The sequence below is a fragment of the Rhinolophus sinicus genome, chromosome 17, assembly GCF_057876585.1.
Source record: "Rhinolophus sinicus isolate RSI-liver-muscle chromosome 17, RSI-T2T, whole genome shotgun sequence".
NCBI classification, from domain to species: domain Eukaryota; kingdom Metazoa; phylum Chordata; class Mammalia; order Chiroptera; family Rhinolophidae; genus Rhinolophus; species Rhinolophus sinicus.
The window spans coordinates 141,618,470-141,645,994 of NC_142517.1; the positions used below are offsets into that span (position 1 = coordinate 141,618,470).

Below are 27,525 nucleotides of genomic sequence, written 5' to 3' on the forward strand. Positions count from 1 at the left end.
GCTTTTTAAATCAGGGTTTTATCTAAATAAAATATTTTGTATCTTATCCCTCATAGGAACATTTGCATAATATCTAGCTTAAGTGCCTGTGCATTTATATATATATGATGTATTTAATTATAACAAAATTTTTATGGCTGGTATATCATATTTTGTGAAGGAAAAAAAAAAAAGTAAAAAACCGTGCTGTCTGCTGCAGGTAAGTCCGAGCAAACAGCTTCCCTTAAGCCTTGTACTGTCTGTTTAGTGTCAGTAGAATTGAGCAGATATATATTGAAAATCTCATTTTACAAATATTCTGAGGACTAAGTCCCCTACTTAACCATCTGTTAACATTTCACTTTAGAGACAAACTTGCCTCGTGCTTTTTGGGATCATCTTAAATTGCTGCTTACATTGCCATCCTCTTGCTCTTCTTCAAGTTGACATCTTTTAATTTTTCCACTAACTTTCTACTCTTGTTACTTCCTGTATTTACATTCCTTGTGACTTGATTTTGTTTGTTGGTCTTTGGCATAAGTAGGAAAAAAACCAATTTGTTGAGTGCCTACTGTGTTAGGGACGCTTACTGGTGAAGATGGCTTGCTCTCTGATGCAAGTGTTTTTTACCCCACATGATGACAAACCCGATCACATACTTTCCATTTCCTTCTCTGAATTAGCATTGCAAACGTGGAGCCCAGGTTTGGTATGTACCGTGTTTCCCCGAAAATAAAACCTAGCCAAACCATCAGCTCTAATGTGTCTTTGGAGCAAAATTAATATAAGACCTGGAATTGTATTATATTATATTATATTATATTATATTATATTATATTATATTATATTATATTATATTATACCCGATCTTATATTAATATTTGCTCCCGAAGACGCATTAGGGCTGATAGTCCGCTAGGTCTTATTTTCGGGGAAACATGGTATGTATTCTACCACAGTAAAATTTTAAGGTTAGATAGCTAACTTCTTAATTGTGTCCCACTTACCAGTTTTGCATCCATCAAAAAGGAGTCATATGTTATTTTTTTCACGTTGAATGTATTATGTAAAGCCTAATTAAAAGTAAAATATACTTTGATGTAAAAAGCTTCTTATTATGTCTTAATGGATAGTTGGATTCCATGGATAATCAACATAATTAGTAGTTGACCTAAAACATTGACGACTTATATTTTGTTGTACTTTGTATCTTCTGAGTATTTCTCAACAGGAACCTCTCTCTTGCTCCTTTTCCAGTCTGACACCAACAAACCGCCATGGTTTTTCTTCTGATGTTTGGTTATCACTGCCACTTCTGCACATTCAGGAAAGTTGGCATTGGTGCATCTTTTGGCTCAGATAATGAAAGAAATATTGATGTGACTCTTTTATATGACAGAAATGCTGCTATTAGGTTGGTGCAAAAATAATTGAGGTTTAAAAGGTTAAAAATAATTGCAAAAAACTGCAATTACTTATGCACTGACCTGGACAACCACGGTAGGGGTGTGAGTTGACTTCCGCTGTCTCCAGGGCACCTGCTTGGGCAGGATTGTGGTAGGTGCTGTTAAATGCATCCTTTCCGAAAGTTATAATGATTTTCTTTCTTCATAATGTATCTTCTAACTCCCAGAATTTTATATACATTTGGTTTTACATAGAGATATTTTAGCAATGGAAGTTATACTTGTGTTTTTATGATTTCTCAGATTTCCCGTTTCCTTTGTTAAAGGTAGCCATTGCCTTACCTTATTGAGGGCACCTTTTAAGTGCACAAGAGAGAGTAATATGAACAATTCCAGAGAATAATTTCCAAGTATAGGAGAGGATTATTTTTAGAATAGGCAGGGTAGGTAGTTATGTGCCTTTGAATAGCTCATCTACTTGACTCTTCACTTGTAGTTCTCACTTTGGAGATGTTCATGGTAGCTTGATTTCCAGATGGTGTTCCTTGAAATGCACACATATATTATTTGTGATGAAACATTGTTTTAGATTTTTTTTTTTTTATGGGATGATATAATTTGAAGAGATGGTTGCAAGATGGAATGGGTATGTTTTAAGAAAGTCTCACATGACATGTGTTATAAAAAGGACAGTGGGCCAGTTAAGCTCAGGATGGTTGAGTGCCTAAAGCAGCATTGCAGAAGAAATACCATTCAGGCCACAAATGTGAGCCACAAAATGTAATTTTAGATTTTCTAGTAGCCACATTTAAAAAATAAAGAGGTGAGCTTAATGTTAATAATATATTTTATTTAACTCAGTATATTAAAAATATTATTTCAACATGTAATCAATATGAAAATTACTAATGAGTTTTATTTGTACTAAGTCTTTGAAATCTGGTGTGCATGTTACACGTATGGCATATCTCAATTTAGATTAGCCACGTTTCTAGTGCTCAGTAACCACACATGGCTATAGTGGCAGTTGTATTGGACAGCTTAGGTCTAGAGTGGTGAAATTATGTTGACGCCAGGGGGAAGGTGTAAGAGGAGCCTGTCCTCTAAGATAGACCTAGCACAGGGAATTCTTGAAGAAATAGTGTGCAATTTCAGAAGAGAGTCAGATTGAGAAACTGGTGTGAAATAGAGCTTTGGTAGATGGTGGGGAAACCATCTGGAAGATGAGAGCAGCAGAGATTCAAAAGACGATGAAAATAGGACATGGCAGTACTTGACAATGGCCGGTATTCTATAAGAAGAACAAAGTAATTGATTATCATTTTAAGGAAAACATCTTTCCCAATCAAGGGGTTTTTAGCCTGGGCTATGTCATTATAGTTTTGAGGAGAGTAGTAGTTACTCATAATGACACCCAAGAGAAACCATTGAGATCAGCAGATAAAATTGATTGCAGAGAAATAATGTGGGTTGCAGGGAGGCAGTGGAGGATAATTTACACTAAGATAGTAGAGAGGAAGGGTCTGAGGTAAATGATTGATTTTTATGAAATAAGAACCGGACAGAGTTCTTAGTGATGTAAGAGCAAGTGAAAGATGATGCAGAATATCAAAATGTATTGCTTAGGCCGTGGCTAAGACCTAGTGACAGGGACATTGGCTGTGGTATATAAAGGAAGTTAAGAGTCATGCTTTTAACCTTGGTCCAGTCCTGGTCTCATCACTTAACTTTATATTCCTTGGCAAATGACAACAATACAAGCTTCAGTTTCTTCCATAAAACAGGCAGAAATAATATCTACTTCATAAAATTACATGGATTAAGTGAGATTATATAGTAACTTTGACTAGTAGGACACGTCTTCCTGTTATTTCTTAGTCTGGAGTATCCAGAGGGAGGAAAACGTTACAATAGTGTTTTTGTTTTTTTTTAAATACATGCTCACACTACATCTTTTAAGCTCTTACTCCTAAACACAGTTTTCAGAGTTCAGCTTGGTGAAACCTCTTGATAACTGATGAAAATTTCTTTACACCAAATTCCTATTAAGTGAAGGAAGATTTTCTAAATCTTGTTTTGTGAATGGTGTGGGTAGTGAAAATGAAAATAGAAGTCTAGGATAGTGTCCCAGGTCCGCCATAGAGTGACCTAATCACTTCACCTCTCTGGGACTCAGTTGGGATTGAATTGATTAGTGATTCTCAAACGGTGGTTTGAGAACCTCCCAGCATTAGACTCACCTTGAATACCAGATAAAAATGAGTGAGCCCCACCTTGGACCCACTGAATCTATCGCTGAGGGCAGAGACAAAGAAGCTCTATTTAGTGCCCCAGTGTAGCTAATCCACACCGCATCCAACCACCAGAAAGGATGATTCTGAGATCAGTTTAGGTTAAAGTATGAATCTATTCATTGTATTATACGTCTAGAGTAGCAGTTGAGTAGGAATAATGATATCTATTCCTGTTTACCCTAGGATTGTTGTGAGGATCAAGTAAGATATCTTTAAGTTTGTAAAAAATAAGTTTAAATGAAAAATTAATTGAATTTTAGAGTCCTATAGATTGTAAAATATATAATACATAATATCTATACATACGTTGTAATCTGTAATACATATGTATATAGGTAGTGACTCAGCTATAAAGGTATAATGATTTCTGTATTAAGTAAGTCTTGGTGGATCACAGGTTTTACTAAGAATTTGATACCAGATTTCCTATGCACAGAATAATGAGTTTATTTTTATCTGCCCTATCCTTTTAATTTTTTGCTTTTTAATTGCATATAGGCTAAGAATTGTAGATATTGAAACCATATGAATATATAATTTGAAAGAAAGACTTCTAATTTTTAAGTTTAGAGGTCTAAAGTTTAATATTAGGAACATTAATATTCAGAATAATCCTAATATTAATGTTAAGAATTTCTTTTTCATGATTTTGGTAACTCTTAATTGTTCAAAGTATAAATCATGTTTAGGGATTATCTGTAGTCTACTTTTAATGTTCTTTTTCCATCAATTAACCCCTCTGCTGTCAAACAACAAAAAACCAACCCAGAACAAAAAGCCATCTCCGCTGCTAGAATGCTTTCTCTGGGGATAAAATATAATCCTCCGTTTTCTCCATTTCCAGAGAGGGCAGACTATTATTGAATATCTACTTTGTGTGAATTATAGTGTTTCATACTTAAATGCATCTTATTTTCATATCTAACCCCTACGTATAATTTAGTATATAGAAATGCTTATTAAAAATGCAGCATCCTAGACAAACAACACACTTTTGGAGAGTTTGATTTAGTAGATCTGGATTGGGCCCAGAAATCTGCTTTTTTGTGATTTTTGATGAAGGTTGTACAGGGTCCACACTTTGAGAAACATTGCTGTGAGTTTCTTGTTGCCTTTAGAGGCACACATTGTAGGCACTGGCTGCATCACTTACATTTGAAATCGTATTCTTCCAACTTGAGAATGATCATAAAAATGTTGCCTATCAGGACTTCACGTGTGTTTGTGTGTGTATTTTCTATAGGAACTCAACAGGATATTACCGTGTTTCCCCGAAAATCAGACGTAGTCAGACCATCAGCTCTCATGCATCTTTTGGAGCAAAAATTAATATAAGACCCAGTCTTACTTTAATATTATATAAGACTGGGTCTTTAATTATAATATCATATAATATATAATATCGGGTCTTATTTAATATAAGACCAGGTATAATATATAATATAATTTAATATAATGTAATATATAATATAATAATAATATATAATACTGGGTCTTATATAATATAATATAACCTGGGTCTTATATTAATTTTTGCTCCAAAAGACGCATTAGAGCTGTTGTTCCGACTACATCTTATTTTCAGGAAAACACAGTAACAAAGGTGTGTAATGAAGGGACAAGCCTATCACCTGCAGGGTAAAGCTGTGTAGTATCACAGAAAACAAAAGAAAATCATAGGACATGGCTGGCTCTTGATATACCTCCTCAGCCTTTCTTTTTAGTTTCAGGGATCCAAAAACATTACCATCCATGAGTGAAAAGTTAACATTTTGTGCCAAAATAAACAGGGAAGCAGAATCTAAGATAGGCAGTATGTGGTACTTCTGTTAGGAACGAAAGACTGCGGCGCTTGTTTGCCTAGTACTGTGCTCCTGCCGGCAGTGTCTACTTAGCACTCACCTCCTGACAGGGTTAAATGCCTTCTCTCCCTTGAATAGTCCGTAGGTTTTGGTCCTTCTTTCTGTTTCTCACTTAAATAGTCGGCTCACTCACTGTTCTTCCTATTTTTCTTTTAATATATCTCACTTTTTGTCTCTCTCCCTAATCTTGGGTTCCCGTTTTACTGTATGGTATAATTATAAAATGAATAAAATAGCTAATAAAAAACTAAAAACTCCTATGTGTCAAATTAAGCAAAAAATTAAAATTTGGTTTGATAAAAGCCATTTACTTACACCAGTGCTTTTTTCTTAGGCATTTGCTCCTAAACCTCTCCTCAAGTGTTAGAGGTATATGATGTAAGTGCTTATTTATATTTGAAAATGCTAATATTAAAGATGGATCTTGGATTGTGTGGCACCAAACGTAATTCTCATCAGCCTATCACTGTCATTCTCTTCATCAGCTTTATGATGCTTTTCATATCTATGATATGTAAGTTCCTGTTGGACTCAAACTTTTGTTGCAGTTGTTCCCTCTTCTTAATTTGTTTTTAAAAAGCAAAATTGTTCTTCACTGAAAATTGGGTCAGGAGGGTGTGTGTGTAAGTGCTAAACGGGAAGAGGGTATGTGAATTCCACCAGGAACTGGTCTTCAGACTTAGTGGAAGGCCGGGGATTAGAATTGTTGACCCCTCAGTCACCAGCCAGCCAGCTGCTTCACTGAGAACAACTCTGATGGATGCAGTTGTTCCTTGTGTTCTTTCAACTGCTTTTTGACTCCCTCCATCCTTTTCTTCTATGCCATTGCTGCTGTCCCTTCTCTGTCACCTTAGTGTTCAAATATATCACTGAGTATGACAAGGGCTAACAGAAGTAGCATTACTGCTGAAGTCTCGGTGTGTCTGAATTCCTTTGCTTTTTGTTTCCAGATGTATCTGATCCCAGACTTCCATTCCCAGTTAGACCTGAACCTAAACATTGGCCAGCTGTGGCCTTAGTTTCTGGCACTGGGAAAGTAGCTTTTAACTTGTAGGAAAGTGCCTTATATTTGAACTTCTTTAAATCTTATTTTGCTGTCTTTTAATAGCTCACTAGCAAGGATTTTTTTGGTCTCATGTTTAAATGTTTCACACATAAACATTGTTAGGGTTCTGTGGATCTTTGTTCTTGAAGAGAATGATGGATGTAAACATTTCTGAGTGGGAGGATGTAAGAAATGGTGGAATGGCATTCAAGGTGGGCTAACAGAATTCTCTTCAAAATATTTAACTTATTAGAACATAAGCAAGGATGTATCAATGTGTTAACTTTCTTCCACTATTAGATTTAAAAGTAAATAGTTTAATTTTATTTACTATTCTTCAGTTCTACTTTCCCAGGGTTGTCTGTCATATGGCTGAACACAAAAATTTCCTTTTACAATTAGCTTAAGTAAACAGGAGTTTTTCTGATTGTATTAATGAGATGTAGGTGGTGGCATATTAGAAAATAGTTTAATCATTCACATAGTAAAACTTATCAGTTATTGATTATTGCTGAAGTAAAACCTGGCATGTTTTCAGTGTAAACATGATATTTCAGTTGAGTTTTATTAGTGTAGATGATAAAATTTGTGGACTAAGTGTAATATGCTTTACAGGTGTTTGTATGAAAGCTTTCTGAAGGAGGCTAGTCTAGACTGTGTGTGTGCTGCTGTAACTTTGATCCTTGATTAAAACGGTTAGTGTTACATTTATCATGCTACCTTTTTTACTCTTTGAAAACTATATTCCTGGTTATATAGAGAAATAGCTACAGTAAAAATTATTGCCTATAATATTATTTATATATATATATATATATATATAGTTGTGGAAGGAAAAAATCTATTGAGATATTATTAAAATAATTCTTTTGTGGTAATTAACATAAAATTATTAGGTTTGGGGCAGTTTAATATAGTAAGACCATATGAATGTATAATTTGGAAGAAAGTGTTGAAGGAAAACTTTTCTTTCAGTTTAGAAGTTAAAGATTAAAGCTAGATTTGGAGGAAATATTTTAAAATTGTAAATATGAAAGATTTAGATTAAACATGCTTTATAATACTAAGTAAAAATAGGTGTTAATCTGATTTTATTATTCCTGCTACTCCTTTTTTATAGGATCCAGACAAGTGAATATCTAAAACAACTTTGGTAACTGTTGAAAGGTGTTAGATGGATGTATTTATCTTTAAAGTGGGCAAACATGACTTTTACCAATGTTAACTTTTATATTTTTACTAATAAGCAGTATTAATTTTTACTAAGTCCAGTAACTGTAAACTAGATTCAGATTTTCATTTGTTTTAGAATGTTTATCTGGAATTTTTGGTTAGCTTTCTTTGGGTTTTAGAGAAAGGGTACATATTTTGTATTATTGTGACTTAGGTATTTTTAGAGAATGGTTATTATTAGACTTAAGGGCTTTCCCTTTGTCTCTTATGAATTAAATAGCAAATGAGGCTTTTTTTTTTTTTTTTTTTTTTGAGGGAGGGGTAATGGTTATTTATAGATTATTTTAGTTTTTTAAAAGTTTAGAGATAAGTAGTTTCTTGGGAGTGAAGAAGATGGTAAATACATATATTTTAAAAACCTGACTAAATGTGTTCACCCATACATTAAAAGGGGTTAGAGATAGGGAGGGTGGTGGTAGAAAGAATTTATCAGGGACTGAAAGAGCTTGATGTTCACATAAGGAAGTTCACTTGTCTGGTGTGTATTGAGGCTGAATAGGAGCCAGAGTGGAAGGCCTTACAAGATTTGTTCAAGTTTTATTTTAAGGCCCAGGATCGTGGGGAGCTTTTGAATGGCTTTAAATTGGGGGAGTGATTGATTGTGTTTGCTTTAATAAAGGATCTGACTTCTGGATGAAGAACTGATTGGCTGGGATAAAAGTGGAAGCTGGGAAATCAGTTAGGGAGACTCTTGCTCTTGTCCAGGGGGAGACATTGGTGATTTGCAGTAATAACTTTATTACTCCATTGACACTCACTTCCTTCAAATACTAGTTTAGATTTTCTCTAATTCTGTTACTTATGACTTAAATTTCTGACTTGATCTTGCTTTTTCTTTTGTTTTAGTCATCTGTAAATTTTCATTTGACAAGATAGGTAACATTATTTTATTGTTTTATTAATTAAGGATACTAGTATGCATTTCTTTATAGTTAGTCCGCATGCCTTGATGGGGGATTTATTTCCTTTCTGCAATGTATTCAGTCTGTGAATAAGGAGTCGGTGTGGTGTGGCTGCTCTTAACATCCCACATTGATGGCTGCTGAGCGCTTTTGTATGCTAAGTCAGTATACTCGCTCCATTTTTATATTTATTCACCTTTTTATCTTCTAAATTCAGTTTCTAGACAAAAGTCTACCTTTTTAGAGGCGTTAACATCGTGTTTTTCCTTTAACTAAAGTACACTGATGAAGATTGAAATCCCCTAGTCTCTGTGATCTTCTGGTTGTGGTTCCTGTTTTCCCACTTACCTTCCAGGAGAAATGAGAATAAGCCTTCATTGAAGTTCAGCAGTATCTAACATTTGTGAATTTCTCTCTTACTTTCTGCTTTTAGTGTTTTGTTTTGAAAATTAAGCCTCTTGTTTTCCTCTTCTTTTCCAGGTGGAGGTTAAAGTTTTCTCAAGTTTTGAAAATACTTTCATTTTCACTATTTTCCGTAGTACCTAAATGTCAAAAGGCCTAAGCACATAGTGTGACAACTCTATGCACGTGTATTTGTTGAATGTAGAAGATGATTGACCTGTGAGAAGGAAATAGTGTCCTCTAAGATTTCATGTAGCATGTCACCAAGATAGACATTAAAGTGCCCTGCCAGGGGTAGAATGGGGGGTAGATGAGTGGAATTTTCTCTTTGGGAAGGGAAAGCATTGGGCTCCTATTTTTCCCACCTTTTTTTTAATTGTAAGTCTCTCCCCCTTAATATAAGAAGCCTACTTATATTGATTAAAATTAGAAGAAAGCAGGTCTTTTCTTACAATCATTACCTCTTTCCCCTTGTAAATAATTAAAAAAGCACGGGGAGGTTGAGGTCTGGAAATTTGCCAGGCTTTTCTAGAAAACTAATCTTAAATGTGGTCCCAGGTGCTAGTCATGTGAATCAGAAATTTGGAGTTTTGTGATTTGCTCTTTTGCTGGCTCTTGCCTATTATTCTATATATTCTTACTTTAAATATTCAGGAAAGTGAAGTTCTTTGGTAGTTGATGATAAAATCAATGCTTTGTTCTGGGCTACTAATCAAATATACCAACTTGAAGTGTATTTCTGCCCCAACAGATGTCAAGTCTTTCCTTAGGAGTATGAGACAGCTCTCTGATTCTGACGCCTTCATACTGTATTTTCTCTGCCTGGATGTCAGTGTGTCTATGTCGGTGACTTTTAAAGAATATTTTTTTGAAGAAAACAATATAATGCATATCTTTTGTCATTTAGTAGTTTAGTAATTGAGTTGGAGGTTACTCAGCATTATTAAACAAGTCCTGTGTAGAGTACCTTTTGTATTTAGGGAAGAGTTTAAGAAATAAGGTACTTTAAAAGTTTTGCTAATACAGAAATGGGCCTTTTTTGTATTAAACTGGATCTACAATTAAGTGAATTAAGAAATAGGCAAATTGTAAGGGATTTATTTAAAGGGGCTGCTTGCCTCTTTTATAAAAGGAAATTCTACCATTACAAATCTGGTGCTCTTTTTGGCACTAAAACTTTATGTTGAGGCTTTTTACTAAGAAAGAAGTTTGAGAAATGGAGAAATTTATGTTTGCAAATCTTTGTGTAAAAGTGGTACATACTTATTTTGGAACTATATGGGGGAAATTAGTCATCTATGAGTTAAAAATGTTGAAATACATTTTAGGTGGTTACCTTAGCAATTTGTCAGGAATTAACATTAGGAGTCCTTAAATAACCAGTGGCTAAATGTTGACTTTTAAGTACTTTTACTTACTTTCCTTATTACACACACGCGTGCACATACTGTGTCTAGTGTCACAACATAATGTTTATCTTTTTTATTCCGTATTTGTGTTTTTACTTTATATTACTTAAACTAGATGGACGGAATATTGCAATATTTTGTCACACTGATAATAAGTACTAAGTACAGAGTGTAACAGGCAAGACAAAAAATATTCCTGGGAAGAATGCCAGAAAGTGTGTTTTTCTTTAGAAGTGATTGTTTGGTGGTAGGAAGGTGCTTAGTTTAAAAAAAAAAAAAAATTTAACAAGGCCTAAAATGTCGCATTGTCACGCAAAAAATTTATTTGAAAATTTATTTATATTTCTAAGTTGTTTATCAGAAGTCTTTTGGGACATTGTGGACTTTAATTTTCTTGCTAATGCTTAAAAACAGCCCAGGACAGCCAAATAGGGAAGGTGAATTGTCTTCTGTGATGTGTATTACTACAGAAAAGAAAGGATACCAGGAGACCTATGATGGGGTTATAGTTGCATAGAAACAAATTATTAAAATGAGTTTTTTAGTGGGAAAGAAATTAGGTAACACATAAAAGTAATAAACAAGAATTTTAGATTTTTCTTTTCTAATACTAGGAATCTTAGTTATAAATATGAAAAAAGCTAATTTTAAAATTAAAGCTAGTTAAGTGATTCTGTGTAAGTTATTTAATATCATAGTGAGTTTTCAGTTTGCATTCTTTTCCTTTAATAGAAATGTATTGCTGTTTAAAGCTACTCTAATAAATAATTGCTAATTTTCTTCAATTGCTGGTTTTAAATTGTCAGATATTGCTTTGATGAAAACTTTTGTGATGAGTTATTTTAAGTTTCTCACTCTTGATACTACTGGTTCCTCACTACTGTGGTAATATTTCACATTTTCAAAGCAGCTGAAGTGATCCATTTTTATTCTTTTTGCATCAGAGTTTGAAGTTTTAATAAAAAGAAGGCCTGCATCTTCCCAAGTAAATAAAGCACTAAAACACCTCAGTATCTTCTCAGTGTAATTGAGACTTGTAGGTTGTTTTTAGTAAAAACTAGTGTGTGTGTGTGTCCTTAATATATTTTAGGAGGTCTCTTCTGATTTTGAGAATTTACCTTTCGTCTCTTACCCTTCTAAATTTTTGCCTAATTTTGGCTTTGTACAATTTTAAAAATAGCCCATTAATTCTGATAGGGGTATTGGCCTTTAGCTGTAGTTACCATGATTTTCCCTCCTCCCAAAAGGTGAAAATCTAATATCAGAAATCTGTTTCATACAGTGTAGGTAATACTTATATGTATTTTCACCTGTTTTGATGTAATTTGTAGTTTGAATGAGTCCCCGAGAACTGCACAGAACTGTTTTAATCTTGAGACCTGGGCATTTATAGATATCCCACACATTTTGTTGTTATAGGCAAACACTTTTCTGTTGTGCCTTATCTTTGAAGATATTTATCCCCAGCAATACATATCTTTCATGACAGCAAGACTAAAATATCAGGAAGAGAGTTAGCAACAAAGAAACGTGGTAAATACTAATGGAAGCAAGCTTTGTTTTACAGCTGATATATGATAAACATCCTACCACCTAACCCAAATCACTTTTATAAATCAAATCACTTTTATCTTTTACTTTCTTATACCCACAGAGACCAAATGAAGGTCTGATCTCTGTATTCTAACTTGCCACTCCTCTTGATAACCTGTGGCCATCTGGTCAGCATGGATATTATAGACATTTGGTTTTTATTGGGTGGTTAATATGGCTTACTGAGGTTTTTCACATTCCAACACAGTTTACTTATGTTTTCAAATTAATGTTAAAGAAATACCACTTCTGTTTTTTCTTTTAATTTTTCATGTCTTGCAAACCTGCCATGATTATATCCAATACTAAAGAATATGGAAAGTTTATGTCTAGTGAGAGCAGTCTCATCAAACGCTGATTATTCACAGCCCTGTTTATTTGGTCATGATCTTCCTGCCCGTGTTTGCCTTCGTTCTCTCTCCTTAGTAGCCCTGCCTTAGTCCCATTTCCTGCATAAAGCTGTCTTCTCCTTCTCCTTCTCCTCCTCCTCTTCCTCCTCCCCCTCCTCTCCCTCCTCCCCCTCCTCTCCCCAGGCTCCCTCTCCGGTCCCTCCCCTTATTCCCCCTCTCCTTCCTCCTGATTTAGGGGACATTTGTTGAGTTCCTGTACTGTTCCAGGCACAGATGATAACAGCTTGTTCTAGAAGCTCAGAGTCCAAGGGAGGTTCTAGGTTTCCTCCAGATTCCTAAAGCGTTTATCTATAGCCCTTATCTTGGCATTTTAATTTACATTACAAGCATATAATCATTTTTTTCATATGTATATGTTTATTATGAAGCAGTTTTCTTTAAAAGATTATTCCTCAAAAAGAATCATTTTATATTTGAATTCTTACAAAGTTTTTCATATTTTGAGGCTCTGTCTCAATAATTTATTTTGAATAGTTTGGAGAATACTGGCAAACTTGAAATGATGCCAGTAAGTGCTACTTTTGAATATTTATGGAGGTTTCCTGGGGGAATAGGTAGAAGGGGATAAAGAGTTTAAACAAATAAGAAATTATTCTTGGGGGTGGTGGTGGTTTACTATCATAATTTGTTGTAAACTATTTATAAAGGTTGTAAAAAAAAAAACCTTTAAAAGCTCACTTTTAAAATCAGTACTGTAAGTAGCTTTTATATACCTATACAACACTGAAAAAAATCACTGTCTTAGTATTATGTGAATGGATGTTTGTGGCTTTGAAAGACATTTCTAGTGACAATATTCTATATGACTTCAAAAATAATGCTTTTCAGACAACTTAAATGGAAGTGAAGATTATTTACATTTTGATACTTTTAGATGACTCAAAAAGAAGGTAACGAGATGATATTTGTTGAAAGATACATGTGAAGTTTGAACAAAGTTGTTTTGGAAAATATTTGTGCTTTATGATTTTGAAATATTTGTAAAACTAAATTAATGAGTTAAAACAAGTATACACTGGTCTGTTTCATACACACACACACACACACACACACAGATTTGTATGTTTCAAGTTGGTAAAAAAAAATTTAAATCTCATTGGGGAAAAATTGGGGAATCCTTCATATTGAGGGTTGTATAATAGTCATTCATTTATGCTTGCTTATAAGTTTCAGGATAATTGACTATCTAGCATAGTGAGGGACTTAAATAATATCTGTTGAGCTGATAAAATGCTGTATATATTTACTTATTTTAGGGTTTCTTGGTGCCATGAAGGACTGTATTATACCAGAATTTCCCAATTACTTAATTTACCTACAATCATTCTTTTGTATAATGTTCTTGATCCTGTTGTATTTTTTATTTGTACTATGAACGTTTTGGATTAAAACTATGACTCAGTTTGATCTGCCTTCCATAGCTGATTCTCTTTGGACATGTGTTCTTACCCCTAGAGGGGCAGGAAGCAATGACGCGAAAGGGAAACTAGAATTCCTTTTCAAGTTGGATTTATTATTTTTGAGACTTCATTAATCCTTCCCAGAGGACGTAAGTTGCCCCTGGGACGTAAGTTTAGGGAAGGCATTCAGTTGCATGCCTGTTTATACTATATTCTCAATGACTTCTTCATAGTTTCAGAAGGCATTAGGAAACTTATTCAGAAGTGAGGCTCAGATTTGTAAGTTGTCAAAAACAATTCTTTCTGTTTAATGTTGGCTGCACACAGAGGAAAATAATGGTAGGGTAAGGCTGGTCACAGGGCTGTGAAAAACATTGTGGTATTACTTAGAAAAGAAATTAATACAAGTCATAATTGTGGAAGATAGTTTAATTCCATCTACCTGTTTCAGAGGAGTTGGGTGGGGGAGTGGTGGCAGTAGAGGTAAGTTTTTAATTCAGTTGTTACATTGCATTTTTACATTTTTTTCATTGAGTACTATTTGTGTTTGAAAGGCAAGTAAATGGATAGCCTTAGACTCAGTGGCATTCTGATATGTAAAGACGTGTACACAACTGATATTAAAAACAATGAATAAATATAAAATAAAACATTTTAAGTTTGCAATGCAAGTAGTGTCCATTTTGGGGAAATAAGTCATGATTAAAGGACATCTGGAATTTTGTTACGTCTACCTTGAGAAAACTTGAAATTTGTCACATATGTGAGATTTAACCTGGGAGGATTTTTACAAGAGCTGGGTTTTCAGGAACTACTAGATGATAGACAGCAAACGGGAGGGTGTTCACAAAATATTTCTTGAACCATGTCCCATTGCTCCAGCACTATTTATTGAAAAGGCGATCTTTCCTCCATTGAGTAGCTTTTGCTCACTTGTCAAAAATGAATTGGGCATATTTTGGCTCTGTTTCTGGGTTCTCTGTTTGTTCCGTTGATCTTATGTCTGTCTGTCCCTCTGCCAGTATCACATGTCGTGCTCAGTACAGCTACATGGTAAGCCTTAACATCAGGAAGAGTGGTTTCTCTCACTTTATTCTTTTTCAAAAAATTTTAGAATAAGCTCATTTCTGTCTACAAAGAAATTGCTGTAAACCTACAATATGCATCAATTTAGAGAGAATTGACAGCTTTATTATGTTGAATCTTCCGATCTATGAACACAATGTCTCTCAAAGTATTTAGGTCTTCTTTGATTTCTTTCATCAATATTTTATAATCTTCATCATACAGATCCTATACATGTTTTGTTAGATTACATCTAAGTATTTTATTTTTTTAGGAGCAGTTTTAACTAGTATTGCATTTTAATTTCAGTTCCACTTGTGTTCATTGTCAGTATATAGAAATATATTTGATTTTTGTTTGTTGATCTTTTGTTCTATTACCTTAACTGAGCTCACTTACTAGTTCTAGCATTTTTTGTTTGAAGATTCCTTGGCATTTTCTAGATAGACAGTCGTGCCATCTGCAAATAGAAACAGTTTTATATCTTCTTTTCCAATTGGTATGCCCTGAATTTATTTTTCTTGCCTCACTGCAATAGCAAGAACTTTCAGTACTCTGTTATGTAAGAGTGGTGGGAGTAGATGTCGTTGCCTTATTTCTGATCTTAGCGAGAAAGCATTCAGTCTTTCACCATTTAAGTATATGTTAGCTGTAGGTTTTTTTGTAGGTACTCTTTGTGAGTTTGAAGAAGTTCCCCTCTATTCTGGGTGTACAGATGGGCCATAATGATTTTTTTTTTTTAATTTAGCCTGTTGATTTAGCAGATTGCATTTATTGATTTTTGAATGTTGTACCAACCTTGCATACCTGGTATACCACTTGGTTGTAGTATATTACTTTTAAAAAATATGTTGTTGGATTCTGTTTGCTAAAATTTTGTTGAAGATTTTTACATCTAAGTTAAGGAGAGGTATTAATCTCTATTACTGTTTTTGTGGGTACTATCTTTGTTTTTGGTATCAAGGTAATACTGGCCTCATAAAATTAGTTGTGAAGTACTCTCTTCTGTTTCTGGAAGAGGTTATGTAAAATTAGTGTTGGTGTGTTATTTTAAAACTTCATGCTTTTAAAAAATAAAACCCTCAGATGCGCTTATGTTAGGTGGTATTTACTTTTTCCTCATGGGAGGTGTATTTTAAATTTCAGTATGATTTTTGCAGGTCTTTTTTGTGGCCAAATGGTTTATCAAATTTCAGGTCCTTTATATTGCTTTTTTTTTGCTTTTCTGTCTTTTTCAAAGAAAAAATGGTCAGTACTAGTCATTAAGTACTGTGGAAGTAGAACAATTATCTAAATTAAGTCTGGCACTGAATTCTGTGACTGGACTTTTTGATTTATTATAACTAATCTGAATGTGGATTATGAAACTGTGGGATTATCCCTAATATTAATTGTGGATTTATTATGGAAATTGAATCAGATGTAGAAACAAGGTAGTTAAAGGTTTGGTAACTTGTTCAGGGTCACAATTTGTATGCTAAATTCCAAGTTCAGGTTACAGTCTACTAAGCCAGTGTTACTTTAACTAAGGAGCATAACAATACCAGTCAGTCTTTGCCAAAAAGATGGACACACACACACACACACACACACACACACACACACACACTGGGGGTACCAAAAAAATGTATACATGTGACTTGTATTTGTCTTTTGTTGTTGGTATGTATTGAGTATTACAATTTTAATACAGTTTTTGCCTTTCGGCACGCTCTATATATCCCTCCCCCCCTTTGTACTTTTCAGCTATTTGGTTTCAGGGCCTCCAAGATGGCATTCAAACATCTAGGGGATTGTGACGCACATCACTGGTTAACAACCATTGTATGAAACTCTGCACACAAGCCTTTTATGCCTATTTGTTTCCTCTGAAAATAGTATTAACTATTTGGAATTACTCGATAGAATGAACCTATAGGTAGGAATTTAAAGTTTCATAAAATTTTAAATTGGGAAATGCTATTAAAAATCAGTAGATAAATAGGTAATTTCTGCCATCCTTTTTAGAATTATACCTTTAAAATCAGAATGTGAGCTTAAGAACATACAAATACGTATAATTTGATTTATTCTCATAATTATCATGTTATTGTATTTTGTATTCAGTTAGCGATATGTGATAGAGACTGATTTACAGAATCAACTTGAGGAGAGGGGGTGGTGAGACTGTCACAATTTTCTCTATAAGCAGTCTTTTTTTTGTCTATGGAAAATATCAATCAAATGATAATCTAAATTTACAAAAATCATCCTGAAATCTTACTGACCCTTTAAAAATTAAAAAGTGTTATTTTTAAGTAAGGAAAATGGTCATTTGTTTGTCTTTTCTCTAGACTAGAGGTGGCAAATAGAGCACTGATGTTGGTTCCCCACTTCCGTACTAATTTCATGACCCTTGACCTCAAAATCTTTCTCAATACTCTGCTCCCGGAAGCCATGATTAACTGATTGGCATTGACACCAAAGCTGAAACTTACTTGGAATTTCTGTCCTGGGCAACAGTTTTTTTGATCATTATTCTGTAGTTTAAGTGGTATTCCTATGCCTTGATGGAGTCTTCTTTTGGAAAGTAAAAGTAACTAATAGTGTTTTTTGTTGTTGTTTTTTTAATATATATATATATATATATATATATATATATATATATATATATATATATATATATATATATATATATATGGTGTGTTTTTTTCCCAAGTCAAGTTGTTGTTCTTTCAGTCTTAGTTGTGGAGGGCGCAGCTCAGCTCCAGGTCCAGTTGCCGTTGCTAGTTGCAGGGGGCACAGCCCACCATCTCTTGTGGGAGTCGAACCAGCAACCTTGTGGTTGAGAGGACGCGCTCCAACCAACAACTGAACCATCTGGGAGGCAGCTCAGCTCAAGGTGCCGTGTTCAATCTTAGTTGCAGGGGGCAGAGCCCACCATCCCTTGCGGGACTCAAGGAATTGAACTGGCAACCTTGTGGTTGAGAGCCCACTGGCCCATGTGGGAATCAAACCGGCAGCCTTCGGAGTTAGGAGCACGGAGCTCTAACCGCCTGAGCCACCGGGCCGGCCCCTAATAGTGGTTTTTAACATGAATTACACAATTGATAATTCACAGAGGGACCCCCCCCCCACTCCCCCCCACCTCTAGTTAGCAAAAGGTAGGTTAACTAGACTGCTGGAATTAGGACATTGTTTTTAGAGGTAGCTGACCACACAGCCTCTGGGCCATATCCAGCCTGTGAACTGAGAATGATTTTTACACCTTTAAATGGTTAAAAACAATTGAGAAAAGAATAATACTTTGTGACTTGTAAAAATTACATGAAATTTAGTTTTCAGTGTCCATAAATAAAATGTTATTGTAACATAACCATGCTCATTCATTTACTATTTTATGGATGCTTTTGTGCTGCAGTGGCAGAATTGTGTAGTTGTCACAGAGACCATATGGCCTGCAAAGCCTAAAATATTTACTGTCTAGCCCTTTACAGAAAAAGTTTGTCCATCCCATTTTAAGACAATGTGGGCAGTGAATGATGGCTTTTGGGTTATTTTGTAAAGGAGGAAACTTATTTTGCTAATATCTTAACAAGCTTTTGAAAAGAAATGTTTTAGAAAATAGCTTCTGTTTGTATACAGATGAATAGTAGTAGCATTTCTTCTTGTATAGAACACAGTGAGCTGTAGTTTACAACCTGCCAGCTCAGGTATTGTTTCTAACACTTGGGAGGAAGTCACAGCACTATTTACTGCCGCAGATTCTAGCAGCCTATAGTTACACCTCTGCTAGTACTGCTCCGGCAGCAGTTCTCAAGCTTGTTGGTCTTAGAACTACAGACTTGAAAAAATTTAGAACTCCAAAGAGCTTCTTTAATGTAGTTTCTGTCTGTGAATATTATATTAGAAATTAAGACAGATAATTTTAAAATAATTATTTAAAAATGGCAATAATAAATCTATTATATATTAACAAAACAGATTTTTATGACAAATATTTTCCAAAACAAAACAAAAAACATAGTGAAATTTTTGTAAATCTCTTTAATGATTGTTTTAGTAGAAGACAGCTGAATTCTTATATCTGTTTCTCCATTCAGTTTGTTATGAAATGTTGTTTTGATATGAAGGAAATTTGCCATACATAGATACATAGTTAGAAAAACGAGGAGTATTTTAATATCTTTTATAGATAATTGTTGATTTTTTTTTCTTTGATACTATGCCAAAACCTAACCTGTGGTGGTATCTTTGCTTTTTTTTTTTTTTTTTTTTAAAGTCAGGTTTATTGAAATACAGTTTACATAGAATGAAATGTACTTTTCTAGATATACAATTCTGTAAGTTTTGATTAACCCGTATCGTCATAATCACCACCACAACCAAAGTGTAGAATATTGCCATCACCCCCAAAAGTTTCCTCATGCCCTTTTATAATAATCAGCCCTCTCCCTTTACTTCCAGCTTTTGGCAACATTTGATCTGATTTTTGTCCCCATAGTGTTTTGCCTTTTTCAAAGTGTCATGTAAATGGAATTATATGATATGTAACCTTTCAGTCTGTCTTTTTCATTTAACATAATGCGTTTTCGGTTCATCCATGTTGTTGCAGCTATTACTAGTTCATTTCTTTTTATTGTATGGATATGTATCCATTTACCAGAGCTGGATATTGGGTTGTTTCTAGTTTTTGGTGATTTACTGAATAAATCCACTGTAAACATTCACATGCAGGTTTTTGCATGGACATAATATTTTTATTTCTTAGGTAAATACTTAGGCGTGTGATTGTTAGGTAGTATATAGTAGGTGTATGTTTAACTGTAAGAAGCTGTCAAACTGTTTTCCAGTGTCTGGACCATTTCACATTTCCACCACTGATGTGTGAAAGACCCAGTTGCTCTACAACTTTACTAACTCTTGAGATTGTTCATTTTCGTTTTAGTTATTCTAATCATACTTGATTTAGTTTTAGTTTGCATTTCCCTAATGACGAATGATATGGAGTATCTTTTCATGTAGTATTTTCCATTTAGATCTTTGGCAAAGCGTCTGTTTGAATCTTTTACCCATTTTTTAAAAAAATTAGGAAGTGTGTTTTCTTATTACTGAGTTGTGAGAGGCCTTTCCATATTCTGTATATCAGTTCTTTTTTAGTAAATAATTTGCAAGTATTTTCTCCTAGTCTGTTACTTTTTTCCTTAACTTTCAAAGAGAAGTTTTTATTTGAATGGAGTTCAACTTATCAATTCTTTCTTTTATGCTCATATGTTTTATGTTCTAAGAAATCTTTCATAACTTATTGTCATAAATATTTTCCTTTTTTTTTGTAGAAGTTTTATAGTTTTAGGTTTTATTTAGGTTTATGGTATGTTTAGAGTTAATTTTTGTATTTGATAGCAGATGTGAGTTGAAGTTTTGTTGTTTTTTTCCATGTAGCTATCTAATTGTTCCAGCATCAGTTGTTGAAAAGACTGTTTTCTCTGTTGAAATGCATTGGCAACTTTGCTGGGTATCAATTGACCATATATATGTGTGTGTCTATTTCTGGATTCTCTGTTTAGTTTCATTGGTGCATCTGTCTGTCTTCTGACTAATACCACAAGCTTTTTATAATAAGTCTTAAAAACAAGTAGTGGGAATTCTCTTTTGTACATATTTTTCAGAATTATTTTAGGTATTTCCATTCCCCTGCTTTTCCATATAAGACAAGAGATAGTTTCTTAAAGGTTATTTATAGTGCGGAATCTGAAACTATTAATGAACTTTATGTCCCCTGTAAAATTAAAATATATTGGGCTATCTTGAACATTGAATGGATTTTTTTATCCATGAATGCTTTTGTAACATCACACATAATTCATTTGAAAAATTCTGTTTTACTGAATTATACAGACCTTCCAAATATTGGCACATTTCATAATTCAGTATTTAAAAGTAACATTTGTCAGTATTATCACTAATCTCAGGAAATTCTTTAAGTGTTGGGAAGGTGTCAGGCTAATGGCAATAGATACAAATTTTCCAAAATTCTTAATTTTGCTCAAAAACTCAAATTTTACCATTGGCGATGCATGCTGTCAGTTGTTTTTCTTGAAGTAACAGGTTTACTTGGTTCATTTTTGAGAATGTGTCTGCCAGATACCCAAGACTAAAGAACCGTGCTTGATTTCTGTCAACTCAATCACGCAAGGGCTTTTTCTTGAGGCAACCATTGTATTTCAGTATAAAGAAGTGCTTTTGATTCGTTTCTATTTTGCCACACAGAATATTGACATCTACCCAAGGGTTAAGATTTAATAAAATTAACGATTTTTCTGCTTTTCATCAAGGACATTTTTAAGTAAAGTGAAACTGGCCTTTTCCAGAGAAATGTTGTGATATATGTAGTCTCTTTGTATTAGCATGCTTATTATACTTAAAGGACAGCAATTCATCTGGAAACCTGAGCCTGTTATAACAATAAGAAGACAGTAAATTATTGACATTTTAGGAAGATCTAAAGTTGGTATACTGGGAGACAATCTCTTATTTTAAGAGCTAATACAGTTATATTAAGTTGTTGTTTTATTATCTTATAGGTGCTATACTTGGTAGATCAGAAACTCAGGAGTGTATTTTCTATAATGCTAATTGGGAAAGAGATAAAACCAACCGAACTGGTGTTGAACCCTGTTATGGTGACAAAGATAAACGGCGACATTGTTTTGCTACCTGGAAGAATATTTCTGGTTCCATTGAAATAGTGAAGCAAGGTTGTTGGCTGGATGATATCAACTGCTATGACAGGTAAGGAAACCTTTCTTTTTTTATGATGATGTTGAATAATTTTCACTCCCTCCCCCTCTTTTAAGTCGCTAAGAGAGTAGATCTTACAAGTTCTTATCACAAGGGGGAAAAATGTAACTGTGTGATAATGGATGTTAGTTAAACTTATTGCGATGATCATTTCACAATATATACAAATATCAAATCATTATTTTGTATATCTGAAAAATAATGCTATGTGGGTTTTCACTTAAGTATTTTAAGATAAAATTATGAAGCCCATTATAATGACAAGATATATATTTTAAAATAATAACATAAATATGGCGTGTTTGTTTTATCTTTGATGTACTTTGAATAACTGACCAAGTATATAAGAAACATTTCTTTCCCTATATTGTTAGGATTATAAACGTTTTTTTTAAAGCCAATTTAAAGGAAAAAGGATTTTTAAAATTGCTTTAAAAAAGAGTATATCTGTTGAAAATCTATCCTCAAGGAGAATAAACCTTAATCATAGTATTTAATTTCCTTTTAGTTTTCTGTTTTATGTATCTGGAAGAAATTGATCTTACTACATTTTTTTCTTGCAAAATAGGCCTTTGTTCTTTACCCCAGGAGACATTTTAACTTGACGTTCAAAATTACATCACAACTAGCACAGTCTTCATAGAAAGCTACATTTTATTTAAAAGATCTTGCTTAAATTGTTTTATTCTGTGCTGGAAATAAAACACAGTGGGCATGTTACTGACTGTTTGTAATCTTTCTGTAAGGAGTCCCGTAGATACTAAGCTGACCACTTAAACTTCCTGGGCCACAGAATTTTCACTGTGGTGGGTGCTGATGGCTGGCAGAGGCTGCCAAGTCCTAGATAACCAGACCTCTAGGAGCCAAAGAACTGATACACTCATGGAACACTAGATATTCCTGATTCTCTTTTAGGAGGTTCAGTTGATTACCATGAATTTGTGGTTGATTGGTCACTTGTGATAAATAATAAAATGTATTGAATTAGACCATAAAAATGGAATTAGCTCCATTTTTTCATGAGAAACTAAAAGTCATTTAGGTATATATTTAATATTTAGGGTATCCTTCTAAATCTGAAATTCTCAGGGATTATTTCTCTATAATTATACATTTCAACTGCATATTGATTATTAGCCTCTCTATTAACAGAGGTGATCATCAAGTGATATTTGCTCTTATGAAAGGCAAGTAGGACCACTAGGAAAACAACATGGAGGTCCCTCAAAATATTAAAAAGAACTACCACATGATCCAGCTATTCCACTTCTGGGTGTATATCCGAAGAAAATGAAAATACCAATTCAAAAAGATACCTGCACCCCCATGTTCATTGCAGCATTATGTACAAAAGCCAAGATGTAGAAGCAACCTGAGAGTCCGATGATGGATGAATGGATAAAGAATATGTGTGTGTGTGTGTGTGTGTACACAGTGTACACACATACACTGTGTACATACACACACACACACACACAAACACGAATGTTATTCAGCCATAAAAAAGGAAACCTTGCCATTTGTGACCACATGGATGGACCTTGATGGCATTATGCTAAGTAAAGTAAGTCAGACAAAACCCTATGATCTCACTTGTATGCGGAATCTTTAAAAAAACAATAACAACAAAAAACAGAACCCAACAACAACAAAAAACCTCATAGATGCAGAGATCCAATCATTAGTGGTTGCCAAGGGCAGGGGGTAAAGGGTGGGTGAAATGGGTGTAGGGATTCAAAAGGTGCAAACTTCCAGTTATAAAACGAGTAAGTCCTGGGGACATAATGTACAACATGGTTACTGTAGTTAATAAAATTGTATTGTGTATTTGAAAGTTGCTAAGAGGAGGAGTAGATCTTAAAAGTTCTCATCACGAGGAAAAAAGATTTGTAACTAGTGTATGGTGATGGATATTGACTTGTTTTCATTCACAACATACACAAATATCAAATCATTATGTTGTATATCTGAAAATATAATGTTATGTGTCAATGTTATATGTATATAAAGTTATATATATGTGTGTGTGTGTATATATATATATGTATATATACAAATATATAATGTTATATCTCAAGTTTAAAAAAAAGCTAAATGAGGTTTGGGTATCATCTTTATCCCCAACTATCTTTCCCTAATTAGTTGAAATCAGGGATCCCTGTTCCTTGTGTAGTAAAAAGCTACTATGCTTCTGACAAAACCAGTATTGCTGGAGGTTAAACTTTGCTAGATAACGGAAAGAGGGTTATTCAGTGCCAGTGCTTGCTCTTACAGTGATACTTACTACACCAGCTTTGTTTCTAGAGATTACCGTGTTTCCTTGAAAATGAGCCCCAATTAAGATCGTCAGCCAGACGGACGCATTTAGTATGTTATGACGATGTTCCAGAAGAAGATGACATGACTGACTATATTTGAATAAATGTAGATTATTGTACATGAAAAAATAAGACATCCCCCAAAAATATGCCCCAATGTGTCTTTTGGAGCAAAAATTAATATAAGACCTGTCTTATTTTCGGGGAAATATGGTAAATGCTAATTTAAAAGCATATGATACTTTATTTTTATGCTGTGAATTTGATTAAGAAAACAAATAATAAGAGTAGTAAGAGAAGTAGGCGAGAGGAAAAGATCCAAGATATGTTAAAGTATGGGGAAAGCGTAATAAGAATGAAATGGCGAAAAGTAATTTTCTAATTAGGATAGGTATTTAATCATGTTAATTTGAGGCATGATTCTAAAGATTAAATTTTAAGTTTACATATACATTTGTCTTTATAAATTGTTAAAAATTTAGCTTTCACTTATCTTTTACTTTCTACTACATACATAATTGTATAGATTTCATTTTAAGGTTTGGATTTTGTTAAAACTACATTCTCTCTGAAATATTTTGAGCTTTTCATTTTAAAGTTAAATTCAACCTTATGACTCTAATAACCATCACAAAAGTTCACAGGTTATTTTTAAGCTTTGTTTTTAAACCTACCTGTTGTTTATCAGCAATATTTAAATGTTTGATTAAAAAAAAAATAGGTACAGTAGTCCTCCCTTCTCCGCAGTTTTGCTGTCCGTGGCTTTAGTTACCCGTAGGAATTAAGAGTGTCATTTTTCGGTCCAGAAATATTGACTAGGAAATTCCAGAAATAAACAATTCGTAAGTTTTAAATTGTGTGCTCTTCTGAGTGTCGTGAGGAAATCTCGTGCCACCTGCTCCACCCTGTCCCACCCGGCCTGGGATGTGACTCATCCCTTTGTCCAGCGTGTGCACAATGTATGCGCTACGTTAGTCACTTCGGAGCTGTCTGGGTTATCAGATCAGTTATGAGAGAGGGAGACCATATTCACATAACTTGCATTACAATATATTGTTATAATTGTTCTATTGTATTATTAGTTATTGTTGTTAATCTCTTACTCTGCCTAATTTATAAATTTAAACTTCATCATAGGTGTGTATAGTTTAAATACATAGACTGTAAAGGGTTCGGTATTATCCTCAGTTTTAGGCATCTACTGGGGGTCTTGGAGTATATCCCCTGCAGATGAGGGGGCTGTGTATCTGGTTCTTAGTGGCTGATTTTAGGAATTGTTCTAGGAGGTAAATCTCTATCTTTACAGCAACTTTGCTTCTACATAGAGGGCTGCGTCTCCGCCCTCATCCCTCCCCAGTCAACCTAACTGGAATCAGTTTTTGAGTTACTAGGTTCTGTATGTCTGCTCTTACATATTGTTCTTTACTTGTTGCTTATCTTAACCCTGTTCATTGTGTTCAGGGAATTTAAATCTGCCACAAAAAAATGACACTTAATTCCCAAGCCTAGTTTGGGTCTCTGATAGAGATATGTTCTGCTGTGAGATATGCACTTGCATCATTTTGTGTTTGTGTACTTATGTATGTATTTGTATATATGTATTTATATGTACACACGTACAGCTTTATATGTAGTGTTCAGTTTCTGCATTCCTGAAAAGGGAAAGCTATATTTCCTGTGAGAAAAAGCACTCCTAGACGAAATTTCTTCACTGGCTTGTGTTCCCCTTCAAGCTTTCTAATAATTAAAAAAAGAAAAAAAAGATAGTTGTCTTAGCTTGATCATTAAAAATCAAATTAAAGCAACAGTCTCAAGTAGCCAATGTGATTGTTATAAAATCAGCTGTTGATTTTCTTCTGATGAGATTTAGTAACAGAATTCCAGGAACAGTTTTGGATTTTAAGAATTGATCATTGAATATTGATCAAAATCTTGAAGTTGACTATAAATGACACATTTTATCTCTGAGAAGAACTTCAGAAAACACCTATTGTAGATTCAGTATAATAATATTGATTTTAATTATTCCTCCTTTGTTTGTTTATAGGACTGATTGTATAGAAAAAAAAGACAGCCCTGAAGTATATTTTTGTTGCTGTGAGGGCAATATGTGTAACGAAAGGTTTTCTTATTTTCCGGAGATGGAAGTCACACAGCGTAAGTTTACATGGAAAATATGGATGTCTCCTTAGTAGATTGAAAGCAAAGCATATTTGTGTTGATGGAATAATTTATTCCTACTTCTATTTTTCCTTTTCTCCTAAAATTTGACCCTATAATAAATATTTATTGTAGAATTTTGTAGACTAAATCTGAATTGTTTTTTTTCTCCCCTTTCCACAGCTACTTCGAATCCAGTTACACCTAAGCCACCCTATTACAACATTTTGCTCTATTCCTTGGTACCACTTATGTTAATTGCCGGGATTGTCATTTGTGCATTTTGGGTATATAGGCATCATAAAATGGCCTACCCTCCTGTACTTGTTCCAACTCAAGTAAGTTATTGTTCTGTACTTTGTGCTGTTTCAAATTGTATATTTTGAAGGCATATTACTTTGGTGAAACCCACTAGGTTGTTACAAATAATTTTCCTCTGGAGTTAATTTTTTAACGTTTATTGTCATGGGAACTATATCTAATTTTGTAAACTTGTTCATTTGTTATGTCTTAAACTTTTACCACATAAGGGTAGAAGTAGAGTAAATTGAAGGATGTCCTCCTTCCTGTTCTTCTTGGGAGAGTTTACTATAGTTGTAGGTACTTTACAGTGTGGGATCCACCCTGCTTTGTTTCCTGAGAACTAATTGATGATGGAGAAGTGATATAACCCTTCCTTCCCCTTCCCTTCTTTCCTCCATTCCTAAAATTTTGTGTCTTTTTCAAGACTACTTACCAAACTATCCTTTTAACCAGGGGAAGGGAGCCAGAAAGGTAACCAAGGAAGTGTGGAAAAGAGAGGTTTCATAGGGAGATTGTCGTGTGGGGCGGCCTGCGGGGTCTCTGCTCCCGCTCCCCACATAAGAACGCAGAATATGGTGAGGCCAAAAAGGAACACCCACGGAGCCATAGGTAGGGGAGTCATACCACTATATTCTCTCTGGCGGCACTATACTCTCACTGGAGGCTGGATCCACACTGTCCACAAATCGCCATCCACACTTGCCAGCCCAGCCACCATCTTCTTGCTAGCCCCCATTCTCCTCTCCTCTCTTTCTGCTAGCGTAGCCACAGCAGTTATATTAGTGGCCAATGGCTCACTGGTTACAGCTGACGGCCAACTAGCCACAGCTGATGGCCATGCAATCACAGTTGATGGCCATTTACTACCTGAGCCAGCATCTGTCTATGTGAGGCCGGGAGCCTGGAAACTACTTTCTGAGGCTCTGCCCCCACAGAGATATATCCATAAAAATGCTGTTTTGGG

The 27,525-nt window shown here is 34.3% G+C and overlaps 1 protein-coding gene across 3 annotated transcripts in view; it reads left to right on the forward strand.

Annotated features, from left to right (window-relative positions):
- The window catches only part of ACVR2A (activin A receptor type 2A), an 80,887-nt gene that overhangs the window by 23,878 nt on the left and 29,484 nt on the right, over nt 1–27,525 (forward strand). For all 3 annotated transcript variants that reach the window (XR_002137829.3, XM_074335994.2, XM_019737423.3), the window contains exons 2-4: nt 21,564–21,771; nt 26,146–26,255; nt 26,442–26,596. Coding sequence is in view for 2 of the 3 variants with exons in the window: in XM_074335994.2 (XP_074192095.1) it covers nt 21,564–21,771; nt 26,146–26,255; nt 26,442–26,596 (473 nt within the window). In the remaining variant the exon portion in view is untranslated. The remainder of the gene's footprint in view (nt 1–21,563; nt 21,772–26,145; nt 26,256–26,441; nt 26,597–27,525) is intronic.